Below are 19,233 nucleotides of genomic sequence, written 5' to 3'. Positions count from 1 at the left end.
GCTGGGTGGCACCGAAGAAGCTAATCGGTTGTTGTTGATTTGTTCGTGATCGATGAATGGACCAGATGGAGCCACCGTGTTCCCGGGGAACGTTTCTATTTCCGAGCGGCTGAAGAGCCCTTCCCACGACGGTCGCAGCGAGTAGATGAGGAGGATTATTATACAATCCGGGACGTTCGGGTTTTGCTTCTCTTCGGGGAAATTATCTTTGAACCGTACCGAGCGAACCACAGCTAGCCAGCAAGTAGCATCAACGGTCGCTCGATTCCTGACCCATTGATGGGAGTCTTTTGAAATTATGCTCATATGATGATATGGTTCAGCGGGGAATCGGATGATGCAATGCGGCCATAAGGAAGAGATTTCAAAGGCAAGATGGTGGTGCTTCAGAATAATGAGAGAACGCAGTTCAAAGCTTTCGGATCACGGGCGGACCACAAGAAATAGAGTTCAGAATTCTCTTTTCATTTCATAACGTTACAATATTCTTTATTGACCTCCATAACTTTAACATGCTTGGTTTGGTGTTGAGAGTACACATGCTGACGACACCGACGAGCGCTCCAGACAGCATCCAATCGCAAGCAGGTCCCGGATAAGTTCAACGTATCTCATCCTGACGGTGGGCTTCGTGCTAAAATCAGACTAGAGAACCCGTGTAGACCCTCGCAAGCAACATTTACCTTCCAGCGATGATAACGACGACGCCGATTGGTGAGGATGATCGTGAAATCCTGAAACAATCTCGTTCACTCGAGTCCCACTCACACCGATTCGCACCCCGAACAGAAACCCCCGCGTAGACTGTGTGCTGTTGTTACCTGTTTTGTGCACCTTACTACCGGACGGACTACTTACGACACAGATGGCAGGAGTGGTGAAGACCCAGCAGAACTTCCACCAGCCCAGCGGGTAGTAGCCGATCATGTCCTTGATGCCGTCGTAGAAGCGGTCCACTCCGTACGCCCACGATATCGACACGCACTCGAAGAACATCAGGAACAGCAGACAGAAGCCGCTCACCGCGTACGAGTCAAGAATTTGGAACACATACATACCACCCTACCGGAAGCGAGCAGAGTCAGTTCACAAGTACAAGTTCGGGGGGTCTCATCATCATCGGACATACCTCTGTGATGCACGTCATGCCCACCAGATAGCTGATGAGACAGACCACGGCGATGAAGATCTCCTTGCGTTTGCGCAGCAGGTGCGGCCACTCATCGATCACGGCCGTTATGAAGCCCTCCATGGTGCAGAACTGCGAGTCGAGACCGATGAGCAGCAGCATGAAGAAGAACAGACAGGACCAAAGCGGTGCTCCCGGGAGTTGCAGGACGGCCGACGGGTACGCAAGGAACGCCAGACCGGGCCCGGACGCGGCCACTTCCGCCACCGGCCGTTGCTGCTCGTGCGCCATGAAGCCCACGACGGAGAAGATTACGAACCCGGCGAACATACTGGTGCTCGAGTTGACCGTGCACACGATCAGTGCATCTCTGTGACAAGCAGGAGAAGGAACCCAAAACCGGGTAAGCAAGAGACCCACAGACCCTGTCCCACAAACCTTGCGACCTACTTGTAGACGTTGTTGGTGAACTTATTGTAGCTTCCGAGGGCCACGAGCGTACCGAGACCGAGACCGTACGAGAAGAAGATTTGGGTGACAGCATCGATCCACACCTGTGTAGGATCGCGAATGATCAGGATGTGGTTCAAATGGCAAGCGAACGAACGCGTGTGATACGTACTTCCGACTCGGCTAGCTTCGACAGGTTTGGACTGACGTAGAACTTGATGCCTTCGAGGGCACCGGGCAGTGTGATGCCACGGATCAGCAGGATCGTGAGCAGGAAGTACGGGAAGAGGGCGGTGAAGTAGACGACCTTACCGGTCCACTTGACGCCCTTCCAGATGCAGAAGTAGCACAGGATCCACACCAGCAGCAGCGTCCCGGCCAGCTCCCAGCGGATCGAACCGACCTGATCGATACCGCTCGAGATCATCAGCGCGCGGCGTCTGGTGGAGGACAGTCGAGAGGATCATTAGAACTAGCGGCCCAAAGGGCAGAGGCGCCGGTGGAGCTTACTCCCAGAATTCTTTCACCGGATCGGCCAGGTCGGACACGGTAACGTTGTTCGAGTTGAGCGAGCAAACCTTTGCGACCGTGCTGTTGAGTCCGATCGACTCCCAGCACAGCAGATCCTTGCGATCGTACGGATTGACGCAGTTTATCGAGTTCCACGAGTTGTCGCACGTTCGCCAAGGCACATCTGTGCGGGGGGAAAGCACCCAAGTACCCGGAAAGGTAAAATCAAACCCTAAGGAGCAACCCTACGGCGACCCGGTGTTACCTGAACGCAGGGACATGAAAAAGTAGAATATGGCCCAGGCCAGGATGACGATGTAGTACACGTTCATCCAACAGGACATGACGGCTGCAGCGTAACCGATTCCTAGGGGGCAAGTGAGACAGTCGACAAAGCACGGTTAAAACCTGGGTTCTGAGCTGTTGGGAGCTCGACCTCCGGGCGTTTACCTTTGAAAATGGGCGCAATCTTGAACACCCCCAGCCCGCCGATGGTCAGCATCTGGCCGAGGGCCAGCTCCATGAAGAACATCGGTATGCCGGCGAGGAAGAGTGTGACAAAGTACGGGATAAGGAACGCGCCGCCGCCATTCTTGTAGCACAGGTACGGGAAGCGCCACACGTTGCCCAGCCCGATCGCCAGCCCCACGACCGAGAGGATGAAGTCGAGCTTCGAGCCCCAGGACCCGCGCTCCGGTAGCTTCTCTACCTGTTTGGTGGTGACCTGCGACATGGTGACCTGCGGTGGACTCTGCTGCTGTGGCCGCTCGGGGGCGCTGTGGTGTTCCTGCTGTTCCTTCGCGATGGCAACGAGCTCAATGGCTCCTTCGGCGCCGGTAACCACTTCCGAGACGGACGCACCCGACACTGCTTCGATACGCACTCCGACCGTGCCTTGCTGCTGCTCTTGCTGCTCGTCGTTCAACCCGCTCACGTCCAGCGTATTATCCAAACATCCAACCGAGGCCGCGGTGCCCTCTGTCATAATATTTACGTCTTGGGCGTTCGCTGCTGCGACGAGCGCGAGTGCGTGTGTGTGCGTGTGCCGGGGACAAATGAAGTGTGCAGGATTCGTCAACCGTCGGGGGGATTCTGCATGACCACCGGGATAGCGGTACGGAAACAAGAAAGAAAACCGGGTTTAAATAACACATTGGCAACCGAAAGTCTCACTGAAAAGCAAAGCTAAAAAGGCCCAAGTAGGCGTTTTTGTTGGCGGTTGTTGTTTGTGTTGTGGTTTCGGAAGGACATCATGTTGGCTCTGGAGGAAGAAGTACTCTGGCAACGATAAAACGAAACAAAAGATGAAGAATCAATTATAAATAAACTAATAAAAATGTATAAATTAGTGTAAAACTTGAAAAATCTGGAAGGAAGGTGACTGGACCCAGCAAAAGGGCATAAATTAGGTTTACGCTCCGATCGTCAGCGCTGATGAAGCATCCGGAGCTCCGGTGGGTCTATCGCACCGGATCGTTTCGAAAATACAGTTCCTTCCATTTTTAGAAGTACCAGAGCCGGAGCTCTGTACATCCCGCACGTTGACGTGTGGCACCTCGGTGTGACGGGAAGCTGGCCAAAGCTGCCGAACGGAACGGATTCGATTGATGAAATCGCTCGCCAGCAGCTGCCGATGACAGTCAGTGGTGCGCATAAATCATCAGCACGGTGGAACCGTGTGTGGGGGGCCATCCGCCGTCCGTCCATCCGCTGCCGTGTCGGTCGAGTTTACCGAAAGGATGTGATACGGTTTGACAGGAGCGAACGCGGCGGGACGAAAACAAAAAACGAAACAATCAGCGTAGCGACTTTTCCTTTAATTTCCTCGGGGAAATTTCGGGCGCGGGACCCGGAGTGGAAGCAAATTCCGGCCAACGAGACTCTGGAGGGATTTCGAAACGTTACTTTACTAGTTCAAACGCGAACGTTTGGCCATTGCTTGTCAATTAAAGTGAAGCCTGGAGAGCTAACCTTTCCATAAATCCTTGCGCCATTCGCAGTGCACTCGAATCGGCGGTGCTCCAACTTTAATTCGAAACTCCGCTCTGCTCGGTAGTGTTACCCTGTTTTTTATCTTCATCGGGTTCGAAACAATGGCGCTGGGGGTGGGAAAAAAGGATTTATTTGTGGAACTAGCACTCTGTAGCTTTCAGCACTTGATCACACACATACGCTGCTGCTGCCGCCTGCGTTCGATTGCATTCTGGTGGGTCAGGAAAAAAGCAGAACTCTGAAAGCCAGCCCCACCGCCGATGGCTGGCCAATCGTAAAAGGATGTGGATTAAAGGGGACTCACTGGGTGTAAAATCACGGGCGAGTAACAATACCACATTAAACCACAATCAGTGCAACAACGTACATAAAGCGAAACGAAACAAGACAACGGTGAGCAAAAGAGCGAAAGCGTTCCAGTTCCTGGACTGCTGCTGCTGCTGGCGTCCACAATGTAGCGCCTGTGATAGGGATTCGGGGCCCGGGAAGTCCGAAAGGCCATAACAGAACACACAAAAACAAAATCCACAAACCCACAAACCGGTGGAACTCCATTCCGCCGTGGACGCGCGGACTTCGCCGGTCGGTGCGCGTTCCGGACTCTGCGAATAATCATGATTATAATCAGAAAATTCACAGCAGCACCCGCCCGCGGATTTATGCTTGATGTGCGAGCGGTGGCCATGGGCAAATGGTTGACTGAACCGTGATTTATGATGCGGTGGCGGCGGTGACGGTACCAGGAGCCGAGCAGTGGAAAGTAAAAAAATGGTAATAAAACGGTACTCGATCTGCAACGGGAAAAAATACGCCACCCCGAATGTGAGGGCAACATTGAATGCAGAATATGTAATAGTTTGACTCCCGTTTTGCACGCACAGCTGGTGGCCTCGTCGATTCCGATTTCGGGCTCCTTCGGCTGACTTCAATTTTACGCAGCAACAATGTGTCCACGGCCCCCGGTCCATTGGTCCGTTATGTCCGCACAGGTAATGCTTCTGTCATACATCATTATTTAAACGAAACGTAATCCGTGGTCCTGGATGGTGCGCTGGTCACGTGGTTGGCGATGCGTACGACTTTTATTAGAAGACACACGAACGACATTTCCACGACCGGCCCATTTCAAAGGCACAAACGAGAGTCGTTTTTACCCACCACCCATTAGGGGACCGGAAACGAGTCTTCTCTCAGCGGCGGAGGCGAACGGGCGCTTCCGCCCCGTGGCGTCCCGAGCCGTCACGGGAAAACAAAAGAAACGCAGAGAAATATCAGAAATTAAAAACTTATCCTCCTCGGGGCCATTCTAAATGGTCCTTTTCCTCTGTATGCCCGGGTTGGCTGGCTGGGTGGGGACCGGTTCCGCCGGGATAATCGTGCTCTGCGATGGCAGCGATTTTGTTCCCTCGTTTATTCCGTTCGTTTCATTATTGTTGTTTGTTTTTTTTATTATTCGTTCTGCAAATTTTTGTAATCCATCCGCCAGAGGACACCACCGAGCCCATCCGTCCGTCCTCCAGCAATCCGTTATGAGTGGTCGCTGGCGGATGGGATCCGGTTGTGTGTGTGCGATGAGCCCAGTCAGAGATGGCAAAGCTGGTGTAATTGTGGCCCAAAGGCACCACTCACTCGGTCGGTCCGTCGGTTGGTCGTGTCCGCGGTCTTCCCGACCGATTTTCCAACAGTGCCACTCCGTTTTTTGGGGTGCGCCATTTGCCGATTTTGCTTTGTCGTTCACCCCCCAATTCACCGGTGGGTGTCGGGATTGGTCGGGATGAAAGAAAGAGTCGGAGCCGACGGTCCACAAACACAAACCCATCGGACGGCGACAAAAACCCGGAAGGCGGGAGGTGTGAAAAGGCGAACGAGACCACGTAGCCAAGGCAGGGCAGCGCGCGCGGACAGTTCTGACGTATTGCTGCTCTAATTCCCACCGATGGCGATGATGATGCTTTTGCAGAGATTTGCGTAATGACGCCAGCAGCAGAGAGGAACTCCGGCCGGAACGTGCTCCATTTCGCCGTTCGCCTGTTGAATGCGTTGTTGGGCCACGCGATGAAGGGTCCATAATAAAACATATTCTCCAGAATACGGAGAAACAACGACGACAACTTAAGTGACACAAAACGAACCAGTCCATCCGTCGTGCCGGCGTGTTGGTTAGCAGGACCACACCGGCACCGGTTCGGCCACCGCAAGGAGCGCCGATTGTTGCACGACCACCCCACCGGTAGAGCCACGTCCCACCGGGGGGAACCGGCGTCCTGTGATTGCGGCGTTTAATTAGCACGACCGGAAGATGATGGAGCTCCGCTCCTGGTCCGCGCGTCCTCTGCGCGTGTCGTGGCCCCCCCCCCCCCCCGGGGGGAGGAAAACATTCCAATCATTACATTACGCCAAATGATACGCTCCGTGCGTTACACCTTCGTGGTTCCGTTAATGGTGCGCGCGCGGTAGTTCTGAGGTTTAATTATCCATAATTACTTCGCGTCTGGTCCTTGGCTGTGTGTGTGGCGATTCCCGGTCTATTAGCGTGGCACTACACTTTTCTTCCTTTGATCGGAATTACACTTAAGCAATGGAACGTTCAAAAAGTCGTCGAGAAGCGCTAATCCGCCAACATCCGTCGAGTCCTTCAACGAATCATTCATCTATCAAGCGTCACCCATCCGCAAATCAATGTGCCCCGGATTCGGCGGCGCCTGCGGACTCGCTGAGTGCAGAGGCGGCCAACTTGAGCTGAGGGGCTTATTTTAAAACTCGATAACCCAAAACTTTGCCAACCGCGCGCGGCCAACGTTCCGGTGCTTTGAAATGCTTCGCATGCTGATGGTCTGGGTCTACGCAAATAAACTTCGGTAAGCCCACTTCGCCGGGCAACCCGGAGTTAACCACGAACGACGTCAGACTGTAACCGCCGAATCTGAAACCTTCTCCGCACGGCGGAAACAGCGTTCGGAGCGAGTGCATCGGCGCGAATACCAGCGACTTCCCCACCCGGGGAAGAAGGCAATAACTTTCGAATGTTGCATATTTTCTGATGATAAATTTCATAGGTCTGGCGGGTGCCCGTTGTTGCTGTGTCCGTGTCCGGGGGGGGATCCGGGGTGCATTGTTGACTGGTGGTGCACCCGCAGCAGCAGCAGCATACCAACCCCCCGTGGCCCTGGAGAAAGCACGCTCCAGAAACGTATTATAAAGTTAATTCTTTGCTTAGTTTCTATCTGCAATGAAGCCCAAACGCCCGAACACCGAAGGCACGGCGTGCTTTTGGCCGCTCTTCCGCTGAAGTCCAAGCGCAGGGAGCGATAGGAAACATCGCTTTTACGAAACCGACGGGAAGAGCGCATCCTAAAAGGATTTCATGCGCCTTTTTCTGTTGCATTACACAAGTCACTCCATCATCCACAGGGTCCTTGAGAGCGTGCTTGCGGTGGAAAGTAAGTGAAGGGATATGGTTCCACCGTGCATCCGTGGTCCCGCGGTGGACGCGGTTAGTGAAATAAATGTGTTTTTCCTTCAACTTAACTGTGTGAGCGCCGGCAGTCGGGTACCGCAAAACGGCAACAGCAGCATCCTGATTGCATCCGCAGCTTTCTTGCACTTTCCGGCTTCCAGCGTCTGTACCGCTCTCTGCACATGCGTGACAATAAATCATACACATTCTCCGCAACGAACGACATTGATAAAACGTGTAGCACTCACTCAAACCGGGGCCAGGCTTTGCGCGTCTTGACTTGGGGCCCGGAGATTACTGCTTCGTTCGCCGACCGCCCTACACACCCGCTTTGGCCTCTTGCGGGGAGTTTCGGGGGCTATTTTATTTACATTTTTTATCCCAGCCACACGCCACAGCACAGCGATTCCGATGTTTGTGTTTCACCAAAATAGATGATGCTTCGCTTGTGGTGATGCAGCGAGCAAGTAGATCGATATTAGCCAGACCCGCCTCAACACGGGCCAATGGGGCGCACCATCATAAATCGACGCCAATGGTGGTTTGGTATGTTAGGAACGGCACGGCACCGGAACGATTAAGACGTCCACCAAACCAAGTCCAGGCAGCTGGCTTTCTTCGGGAGGTACAGCCGGTCGACTCAAGGTGTTACGTTTGCGCAGCTGACTGCACGATCGGGGTCGTTCGGTTGATTCGCAATTCTTGCGACTGGAAAGGACACATGTGAGCCACGGGCAGGCGCAGCTGCTGATCGGAAGATCGGGACCCGCTGCTTACCGGTGTGATTTTATGTCGCATTCCGTGTCCCGTTTACGGTGTAATCGTCCAGTGTCTCCCGTGATCGGTGCCGATTGTTGCTCTTTCCACAGGTAGCAAGCATAGCACCTGGTCTATATGGGATCGGTTGCATGGGTCTGCAAAGAATGGGTACGAAGGACAACATTAAAGAGAAAAGGCAAATGTACATCTTTGGGACAGGACACGTCGCATAATGGACCGTTGATTGGTGTCGTCCACATTCTCAGGCGTTGGGCAAATCTCGGCAGCTTCAAACACTTCTTGAGCACACAGGCCGACCACAATTTGTGTGATGTAATAGAGCCTGCGGAGAATTACATAAAAGGATTGGTTGTGCCGTTGATCAAGGATTGTGATTGATAAAGTGATAATAAACGATCGAGATGTTTAAGTTAAGGAAAAAGGAAATACATTATTTTCTCGGTAGATGGCTGTAGTAATCGATATCTCGTAAAGTAACGATCGAACATTTTCAATTAATTTGTTAAGTTCACCACGCTGCCTAGTTAAAACGGTGTCCCAACTAGGACCTGGACATGGCCAGAAAGGGTTTAATGTGTATTTGGTGGGACTTGAAAGGAATAATTTATGATGAGTTGTTTCCGTGTGGGCCAAACACTAAATTCAGATCTCTACAGTCAACAACTGAGCCGTTCAAAGCTAGCGGTTGACCAGAAAAGGCCAGAATTGGCCAACAGAAGAGAAGGGATTAGCCAGAAACTTCGGGAGCTTGAAGTTTTAATGCAAAAAGGAAAATCGGAAAATCGAACGATCCGCAGCATCTATATATATAAAAATGGTTGTTTGTCTGTCTGTCTGTCTGTACCGCATTTTCTCCAAAACTACTGAACCAATCCGCGTGAAATTTTGCACAGCGTAGTTTTGTGACCCCGGATTGTGAATAGGAAAGTGTCACCCTCCCACACCTCCGGGGAGGGGGGGCTCCCATACAAACGTAACATAAAAATTCAGCATCGGAAAGGAAAGTCGATCGGATACATCACCGGGAAGCCCAATCGTCCGAGGCGAAGGAGTAACGGGAAGCGAGGAGGGAAGCCGATCGGGTACGTCACCGGGAAACCCGATCATTTGGAACAGAGGAGTAACGGGAGGCGGGAAGGGAAACTGAACAAATACGTCACCGGGAAGCCCAATCGTCTGAAAAGTAGGAGTAACGGGAAGCGAAAAGGGAAGCTGATCGGATACGTCACCAAGAAGTCCTCTGAAACGCCTCCCAATCGAGAAAAAAGGATGAAATGAGGCGCAGCGACGCGCGCCGGGAACTGCTAGTCTTGAATAAAATTGGGAACTTCACGCAAAAATAAAACATTTTTCTTTCTGCAACTTAATAAAATTCCCAGCTCTACTTAACTAAAACCTCAACCACCTTAATGTGGCAAACGGCAAACACCGTTAACAACCCGTGCGACTAACGAGCGGACCTGGCGCGCGCCCCCTGGCGAATGGATTGGAAATAATTTGTTTCCAAACACCGATCATTCAGCTGCGTGCCGCTGTACACCTCTAATTAACTGCCACTCGCGCGCGAGCGCGCGCTCACGGTTTGGGGTCCAAATTTGTCAAATTAAATGCGAGCGCCCGTTAAACAATTTACGTAAATGACAGTAAAAATAATGCACTCACCTTCGGTGCACTGTGCCGCAGTGTACACGGAACCACCACGCGAAATTATGATCGATTTCAATCAAGCCCACAGCGGACAACCCCCCACGGGCCACCCGTATCGCAAAAATGCGATATGATAATCGGCAGATAAAATCAATTACGCACACGGCCAGCAGCATAATTGTGTCCCGGGTCGGCCCGGGCCGGGCCTGGTCCGGCGAGTGCATTACCATTTTGTATCCGATTGATTCAATCAATCGCGCATAAATTGTGCCGTCAATCGAAACAGTCAATCTCGCGTCTCCACCGGGCCAATCGGGTAAATTGGTAAGCAAACCGCGCGCGCATTTCAACGGCCACCACATGGGTTTCGGGGGCTGGTCGTCATCGTTAACTGATAACCCGGCCCGCCCGACCGTTGCGCATACGACCACCAGTATGTACTTCGCCCGTCGTGATTATAAATAAGACCGCTCGAAAGACGTTTCAGCTGTGGATGTGATGGTTCCTAAAAATCACTCCATCGTCGGCCCGTTGCTTGGCGGGTTCATCATCAAGTGGTTCGTTGGGGGGATGTTCTGGCTGGCGAACCACAAGAGCGTGGGACCGACCGGCCACTTATCGGGAAAATTCTCATGGTTCACGCTCTCCGGTTGATTGTGTCACCAGCTGTCTTTCTCGAGGGCGACGTCTACTTTATGTTGCGCTACGACCTTCTTTAAACCCGTTTCGTCTCAATTGCCTTTTCACACGAGATTTACGATCGTGCGCGTGAGTTCTAACGGTTTCGAACGGAACTAGCCTTTCCAGTAAACAGTACCGCCGCTCCGGGGTTCTGTATTTTGAATCAGTCACGGCACGGCGACACGCTCCAGACACAAACTTACTTTATCTTATCGGCAACGAGGCCCTCTCACTTTCCGCAGTTTCCTGGTTTCTATTCCCGTCACCGATCGATGGATCTGCTCCGGGGCCTGGTTGGCGCGCGTATCCCACGGTGGTTAAAGGTGCCCCGGGCCCTTATCAGTTCTCCGTCCAGTCGTTCAAAGGTACACGGGGCGAAAGAATGATAAGGGTTCGAGTGCACCGGTGCATTTCCGATAAAATGAAACCGGCCGATGATGGCGGGGTTGTTCCGGGCTGGTGGGAGAAAGCGATTGGAACGGACGGGAATATGTGTGGTGGATGTGCGGTTTTATTGGAGTCGTTAGCTGTGGACGCTGGTCACCTGGACGGAGGCCACCGGGACACTACCGGGGAAGGGAAGACGCTACACGGGAAAACGCTAGGGAGCACACAACACAGGGATTCGCGCAGTACCGTCGGTTCAGGGTGCAGACGTTGCAGACGTTGCCGAGACCCCGACCCGGATCGTGCGAGGATAAGGAAGTTGGTACAGGAACTACACACAAGGAACTACACACAAGTATACTGGGGAGAGGCGCTGGGTCGTAGACTGGGAGCGGGAAAGGTCCGATATTCATTTTTCTCTGGGAAACACACCGTACTGAGGCGCCGACGACGGTTGTGCACTGAATTTTCACTCGCACTCACTGAATGATTCACGCGAAATGGTGCCTCTAGCGCATTGGTAAACCCCTCGTGACTCACACACGGATCCGGACACTGGACTGAATGGCCGGAGGCAACGAGGCAGCATGTAGTTGCATTACACATTACGAAACGACCTCACCCTCGTCGTCACTGTGCTGCGCCACACATCAATCCTTCCGTCCAATTCTGTAAGTAAAATGAAAGAAACTTGATGTGAATTCAAATTAAAACTGGCTAACGACGTCCCAACCAACGGCTGGCCCATAAATTTCGTGCGCGAAATTCAAGTACGGTCCCTCCCCAACAAAAGAGGACCGAAAAATCGGAAATCCATCGACCCAGCATTCGGAAAGCCGCAGGAAACAAATGGAAAGTTCATGTTCATGGACGGAAACCAGTCGACGTCCGCGACGACGACTTTTGGAGCACCCCAAGACAGAACAACCCCCCCAGATATCAGAAGTTAAAATATTGGCCAAAAAGCAAAACTTCCAAGTCGCGGCGGCGGATCTTGGCAACGGTTTCGCCCAGAGTCACACACCCGTTCTTCGCTCGCTTCGGTCTTTGGTGGACAGATAAGAAAAAGTTGTTTCCCCGTCTGATAAGGCAATATGCGCTCGCGATAATTGAGACGTATGTCGTGTGTCTCTCCCCGGAGAGGCCATGTCTTCCGGTGGGTGAAAGGAGGGCGAGCAAAAACCAACCAACGGTCTAATGTATTTTATGCGTCATCCGGGACGGGAGATACGGACAACGAAGAAGAATCCGTGGGCCATCCCGTGTGGTGTGGGACCGAAACACAGATTGGATCGCGTATTAGGGAGCGTTACAAATGTTTGTCCCAACGCGCGTGGGGAGCGCGTACTTTTATTACATCTCTCTCTCCCCGACACAACCCGATGGCCGCGTGTCTTCTTCGTCTTCGTCGGGTGTGTGCCCTACTTTGGGCAATCAAATCAATCAAGTTTTTCGGGTGACCTTCAGCCCGCCCGCAAAGGAACCCTGACCCCGTTCACCACTTTGACCACCATGCCGCATAATCTCCCGAGCTGACGGGGATTAGGATGACAGAATGACAGGGCCGAGGCTTACATTTCTCACAAGACCGCGTACCGTATGTTCCACACGCACTTCCATTGCTCTCCCGTGATGGCCACAAAAACAATCGGCGGAATTGACTCCCCGGAAGCTAGAGGCTAGCGAATCGTCACCCCGTTGCCGCTACACACCGCGGTCCATCAGCATAAATTGATTGCAATTTGTAAATCCACCGCCGGAACGCTCGGGTCGATCACTCGGCGGTTGGGCGCGCTTTAAACTTTCCACCTCCGAGGCCCGGGTGGCCGGAAACGAAACGGGAAGCGCGGAGTTTCGGCCGTGCGCTCGCGACACCGCGTGGTTATTTATTGCGCCCTGCCACCCAAAACGGGCGTTCATTGCGGTGATGTTGCGCTGACCACCCCTCGGTTGTGTGGTATGTTTCCTGGGGCTTGTTTATGTGGGGACACGGTGGTGGTGCTGTGTGCTCTTCTTTTTGACAGTGTCCAACAACACACTGTTCCATTCCGGAGTTCCGGAGTTTCATGTCAAAGGCGCCACCGCGAGGTCATGGTGTCCCCAGAGAGAGAGAGTGGAATTCGGTTCCAAATCAGCATCCGAGGCGGGGATTCCGATCGGTCACTTTTCGGGCGATTGACAAGCCAACCCTCCAACCTCTCGATGGAGGCGCCGGGTCATCCGTAGCAACCGTTTCCGACATCATCATTTGCACCACTCTCTCTCTCTCTGCCAAAGCGAGTTTGGCAACTTGAAGTGAAAGTGCTAATCCCCCACTCGGAGCTGGTGTCCTTTTGGGGCGGAACTCGGATGCAATTGACTGCCGATCACGCACCTCCCGAGACCTCCCTAACGACTGGGTCGTCGGAGACTGGGATCAATTGGAATCGCGCGAGGCCCGCACCCGAAATGGGTAACCGGGGGACACGCGGAGGGACCCCATAAATTATGCTCCCCACCCAGCACACCCTGTGCTCCGCGTCGGCAAAGCGGCCGACACGCAGAACGATCAGATTACGCCTTCCAGCAGTAATCATCTGTCGCGTTCGGACGGTCGGTCGAAACCGGATGAGTCCCGCTCCCCGAGGGACGTCCGCAAACAAGGCTGATAACGGGGGCAGATTTCGCCATAATCGCCACGAAATTAGAGACACTCGTGTGGGTCGTCCGCGGGTCGCCACCGTTGTCGTCGTCGCTCTGCGTTTCAACTCGGTGTTGGTGTCATGTGCCGCTCTCCCCGCTTTACACCACCTTGTGGTCCGGTGACAGATCGCATCTATGCCCAGAGCGCGAACCGAGGGTCGCGTCTCGCTCTGTTCGGTGCGCGCCGTCGCCGGAAAGATTGGCGATCGGGGCCTCGTCCAAAAGTGAACAACCTGCAACCCATCAGCAGCGGGAGCATCAGGAGCGGGAGCATAACGTAAACATGCCATCCCCGTGTCCGTGCACCGCCGCGCTTTGGCACGTAAACATTTACAAACAAAACGTCACTCCGGTGGTGGTGGTGCCGCTTCTCGCTCTATCTCTCTCCCGACCGGGGTTCTAATCACGGACGAGAGGAACACACTGCGGTCTCCGCCGCTTTCCGTGGCGTGACCTCAATAACGGGGTGGATGCGTGCGCGCTGCTCCCGCCTCAGACGGCGCCCGCCCGACATTATAACAATTTATTTATGCTGTTTTATCTAATCAACTGATTAAATATTTGATTCAATATTTGGCGCGGGTAAACACACCCTGCATATGCCACGCCGTTTGATTACGGCAACCTTCGTCGTCGTCGTCGGTTTTAGTCGCCGTCGCCGTCGCTGTCGTGACACCGTCAAAAAGCATCGCGAGAATCACCACCCGGTTTCCGGTCGCGATCCGGGCCACTAGAGCGGGAAAAGAGAGAGAAAGGAGAGAGGTTAACCGAGAGTCAACATAAGACGCCGAGTCGGGCCGAGCCTGCGAATCGCCGGCGAAGGGATATAAATTATGGAGCCCGCAAAGTAAACCTTCTTGCCGGCATGTGAAGTGGCACCACCGGAGAGAGCCCGCCCATCCTTGCCCCCCCATCCGGCCCTCCATCAACCGAAAAAAGGCCCATTCTCGAGGAGCACGGTGACACGGTGGTCCATTTAATGATACCATTTACCTCCGGTGTATTCCGGGAGGTTTTTAACGCGCGAATATTGCTCAAAATTTTCCCTCATTCAGCGCGGGATGGACCGCGATCCCGTCCCCGTCTAACCGTCCGTGTTTGCCGAACGCAGCCAGATAGAGCGCAAAAACTCGACGGGTAAAGTGACGGTAATTTTGAAGAAGGTTACACACCGCGCACCCATCAAGGCGCGCTGCTGACCTCCGCCCCTCGAAAAGGTGACCCATAAAACTGGATGGCGCACCGAGACCGGAACGAGCTGGGAAAAACTGCGGACGCCGGGAGTTACAGTTTAAGGATCACCATCCAGCGAATCTACCTGCGAATATCCGCTCGACCGCCATTTTTTGTTGCTGTTAATGTGGCTCAAAAAGAGGTTATTTTTTGCAGAGGACATTCAAGTGCGAATGGAAATGAGTTTAAAATTAATACCAGCGCCTCCGGGCGGCGGAGCGGTCACACCATCGTCGTTATCTGCCACAAGAGCCGAAACCCGCCCGGCGACCGAAAAGCGATGATAAGATTCGAATGTTTGCGCCATTTGTCGACGGGTTCCGGGCCGGGTGGTGGTGGTGTTGCAACAACAGGCTGGATTTTTGGGACACCGAAACCCGGGGGTGGCCGGCCACTGACACCGCGCGCGCGTGTGTGTGTGTTATGCTTTCTTTATCAGGTTTTCAGGGCGTCAAGGGCGGCGGACAAAAGTGGCGGGAAACGAGCTGCGTAAGTACGCCGGACCGGACCCCGAGCCGACCGTCAACCGCAGATCGCCCCCCGATGCCACTAATTTCCGCTTCCGGCAGGCGGATGTTGATAAATTCAATGCCACACTGCGGGCGGGCCCTGAGACCGCGTCTCTCTCTCTTTCTCTCTGTCGCTGGGGCTGGGTTGAGTGAAAGTTATTTACTGCCGTTTCCTTTCGCAGCATGGCACACAAGGCCGGCCACAGCCCGGGCTGGCTGGGTGGGTGGGAGTAGAGAAATAATTGAAGGATGTTGTAAAAGTCGGTTCGATGGCACCCCACACACTTGGTGGTGGTGTGGTCGGCACCCCCAGGACTGGGAGTGGTTGAGAACTTTATCCCATAAATTGTGTCCCGGTGTGTCCCGGTGTGTCCCGGGAGCACCCCCTATAAGCCACTCTCCCTCTGGCCACTAAACACCCGAAGGAGGCGAGAGTCTTTTGGGTCTGGGTTGGAGCAATTCTGCCGACTCCGCAGAGGTTGGGTCCCCGGTGTAAATCATTTAAATCAATTATCCGCCCTTTGGCCACTGCTACGCACTCACCTTCGGCAGGCAGGTAGCAGAGCAGCAGCATCAGCAACTTCGGTGTCCGATGGCTCTCCGATGTTTGGGGGCTTTAATTGAATTTCCAAATTCGGGTGTTTTTGGCGTAGTAGGCCCCGAAAAAGAAGTGCCATTTTGATAGCTAGTAACCGAAGTAGGCCGATCGAACGTTCGGTCGTTCCCGGGGAATGGCCATTGAGGTAATGTGTCCCAATGTCTGGCACTACGGATTGCGCGTGAGTCAACTACGCAGCGCGCAGCACCGAAGGCGTTCATCCGGCCGGACGTGAGTCATGTAATTGCGCGACCAGTCACAGCATCGCTAAAGAAAGCATCGCGTTCCGTCGAACCGAGAAAAGAAGAAATCCGCGCGCGCTCCGCTCGTGCCATATGGCGACGGAGAAAAAATCAACGACCACCGCGCGATACGCATAATCATGTCCTAAGCCAACACACACACACATGGGAGCACACAGCGAGGTTCCCGAGAAGAATGAGTTATATGGCGACCGTGACGTTACTAGAGAGGAGCGCGGAATCAGCAGCCTCTTCCTCGGTCAGCCATTGCTCCGGGCGTAAGAGGAAAGGCGAGTGCGAAGCAGGGAATGCAAGGAAATTCGACCACCATGCTTTCGACCCCGGCCACGACCCGGCTGACCTCACCCGTCTCTGGCCCAGAGACATGCCGACCATTCGTGCCGCTGTCGCTCTCCCTCTCACTCTTTCTGGCTTCCTGTTCTAACCGCTTCTTGCGAACGCAGACGGCCGTGAACTGATGACGAAGAAGTGGAACCAATTTACACAGGAGGCACGGCGCTCCTTTCGCAGAATGTGACCCGAAAGGAAGCAGAGCCGCGGAGTCAGGATGTGCTTCTGTGAAAAGGGGACAAAAAACCCTCGTCGCGATTTTTCTTTCTTTACAGACGGTCGCAGACGGAAATTGCACACACGATTTGAACCGCTCGTCACACACACACACACACAGAGGTATCGCACAATGGAACACACTAACGCACACGGCACGCGTACGTAACGGTGGCCAGTAAAACGCACGTGCACCGCGCGCGCTCTCCAGTTTTACGACCGGAAGCAACAGGGTTTTCCGGGTCTGCCCGTGGTCCGCTTTTCTAAGGAGACGAATGGGTCGTCGTTTTCTTTTCTCCACAGCGCGAGGGCTTCTTGGATGTCTTTCGCGACGCACTCTCCGCTCGGCATGTGGCCACGGCGCGGCCACGCACATCCCGAAGACACGACATCGGAGCGCACGGGCCGACGTTCTCGATCGGCTGGCGGAAATGGACTAAAAAATGAGCATCGGGCGACCACCGAGCAGGCGACGAGAAGATCGGGCGAACATGTGGCACGCACACAGTTGTACGGCAGGGCAGAGGAAGAGACGAAGAAGGACGGCTGTGCGATATGGCAGCGTGCGAGCGAAAAATCGCGCCACACAAACACCACCGAACCGAATCGCTGGAAGCGGAAAACGCACACCGTGAAGACGGACGCTCGGCCCGCATATCGGAACGCTGGGTTCGGGAGAGTTTCGGAGAGATCGTCGCCACCGCCGATGGATGAGGTAGGGAGGCAAGGGGCGCAGCATCCTCACGCCGGTTCGGTGTGTGAGTGTGTGCGCTCTCTGGCACGACGACCAACGTCGCAGGATTCGCACGTAGCGATAGGGGTGCATTGGTGTGCGTGTACCTTCCGGGTTTCATTTTCTCTCTCGCTCTCGCTCTGGCTCTCTTTCAGGCTCTGCGAAAGATTATCAGCCATTCTGCTTCAGTTCATCCTTCTTCGGCGGCGATCGGGTTGAGCGGCAAATGTCCTCGCGCGCACCACAAGGCACACGGCAAGGATAAGCGGCGGTACTCGAGAATCGTCTCGGCCCCAGACACACATTTGGGTTGATGGTGCACCGATTTGATGCGCCAACTGTGATCCGATGGCAAACTTTTGGCAGACAGGATCCGATTGTTCGACGGCTTTCCGCGAACACCGTAAATAAACAAGGATTAAATTTCTTTGCATCATCCGTGTGCACCTCACACACACACACAGAGGTCCGTGTTTGATGGACGATGTTTTGGCGGCATTTTTTTGTCGCGTCTCTCGGTCAAACAGTTGGCACAGAAGAGCCTTAACACGATTCTGTGCTGATTAAAGGCGTCATATTATTTATCGCCTTTTAGATATCTGACAACGCGACCTACATAAGTCGCAGAGCTGGAAAGATCTTAAGGCGCGGACAGCTTCCACCACGGACAAATGATAGTCAAGTGATGGCACACACCACAATGGGTCACGTTAACTTGGTCAATCTCGTAGAGCAAGGCTACTGTTCAAAGGTGTCAAGTCCTGTCAATGTGTCAAGAAGGCAACGAACTCCTGTACTCTAGTCCACGAGCGATGTTCCGGGTCACCAGGGACACCATCTGACGACAACTCGTATACTTTCTAAGCGATTAATCGTATTGTTCGGAGTACGGGTCAACCATTCGTAACTGTTGAGCGTACTGTTTTTTCAAAAGAAAAAACGCTTACCGGCGAGTGTCACCCAAAATTCGGTTCGACCCAAAAGGACTCACGTAACACAACGGTTGCCGTCACGTGAAAAAAAAACGGTCAAATTATTCGAGCAACGAGCTGAAAGGATGAAACCGGAGCAAATGGTTCGTCATTAATGCTCTCGCATACGCAGAGCGCATGATGATGAGCGCGGCCGCTGTAAGACCCGGCTGGCTCGGGAATAAATCAAGCCGCCGCCACCACCGCGCCTCTTGTCGCGCCCCTTGTGCCCGACGACGGCGACCGTCGTTGACGAAAGCATAATCACCGCTGGCATAAATACATAATTGTGAGCTCCGCTATTATGAACGGCATTCCCTCCCGGCCGAGACCCGAGCCGGAGCGCGCGCAATGAATGAGCAGAAGTGGAAAAGAAAAGCCGAAGAAGGAGAAGAGCCAAAAAACACTACACATCGCCCGCACCGCGCAATGGAAGATCCAGGATGATAAAAAAAACATACACAGGAAAACAAAAAGAAAACTACAATCCCACATCCGTTGGATCCATCTTGTTCCGTGACGGTCTCACGGGATTTCACTCTTTTCGTAGGCCTGCCATACAAATCATGTCATCAGAAGGAACTGGGTGTGCGTGTGTGCTGTGCGTTACCCCGTTATGTTTCGGAGAGAGTATGCTGCCCCAGGCCCCGTGCCCCAGGGTCAGC

The 19,233-nt window shown here is 53.6% G+C and overlaps 1 protein-coding gene across 1 annotated transcript; it reads right to left on the bottom strand.

Annotated features, from left to right (window-relative positions):
• Positions 1–645: 645 nt before the first annotated feature.
• Positions 646–3,074, bottom strand: LOC128270840 (sodium- and chloride-dependent GABA transporter 1-like). The gene is made up of 7 exons (XM_053008265.1): positions 2,540–3,074; positions 2,355–2,456; positions 2,090–2,273; positions 1,752–2,019; positions 1,580–1,683; positions 1,130–1,499; positions 646–1,062 (listed from the first exon to the last, which is right to left on the bottom strand). Exons 1-7 carry the CDS (start codon positions 3,072–3,074, stop codon positions 646–648), a joined length of 1,980 nt encoding a protein of 659 aa, XP_052864225.1.
• Positions 3,075–19,233: the final 16,159 nt, after the last annotated feature.

The sequence above is a fragment of the Anopheles cruzii genome, chromosome 3 (genome assembly GCF_943734635.1).
Source record: "Anopheles cruzii chromosome 3, idAnoCruzAS_RS32_06, whole genome shotgun sequence".
Taxonomy (NCBI): Eukaryota; Metazoa; Arthropoda; class Insecta; order Diptera; family Culicidae; genus Anopheles; species Anopheles cruzii.
Note: the sequence above shows the minus strand (reverse complement) of the source record. Positions and strands in the feature narration are given on the sequence as shown.

What these genes read in the sequence shown, in the direction of transcription:
- LOC128270840 (XM_053008265.1), bottom strand. Translation starts at nt 3,074, where the DNA reads ATGACAGAGGGCACCGCGGCCTCGGTTGGATGTTTGGATAATACGCTG. An exon ending in TTTCATGTCCCTGCGTTCAG is followed by an intron (nt 2,274 to 2,354) that starts GTAACACCGGGT and finishes CCCCCCGCACAG; the next exon opens with ATGTGCCTTGGCGAACGTGC. An exon ending in CCGGTGAAAGAATTCTGGGA is followed by an intron (nt 2,020 to 2,089) that starts GTAAGCTCCACC and finishes GTCCTCCACCAG; the next exon opens with ACGCCGCGCGCTGATGATCT.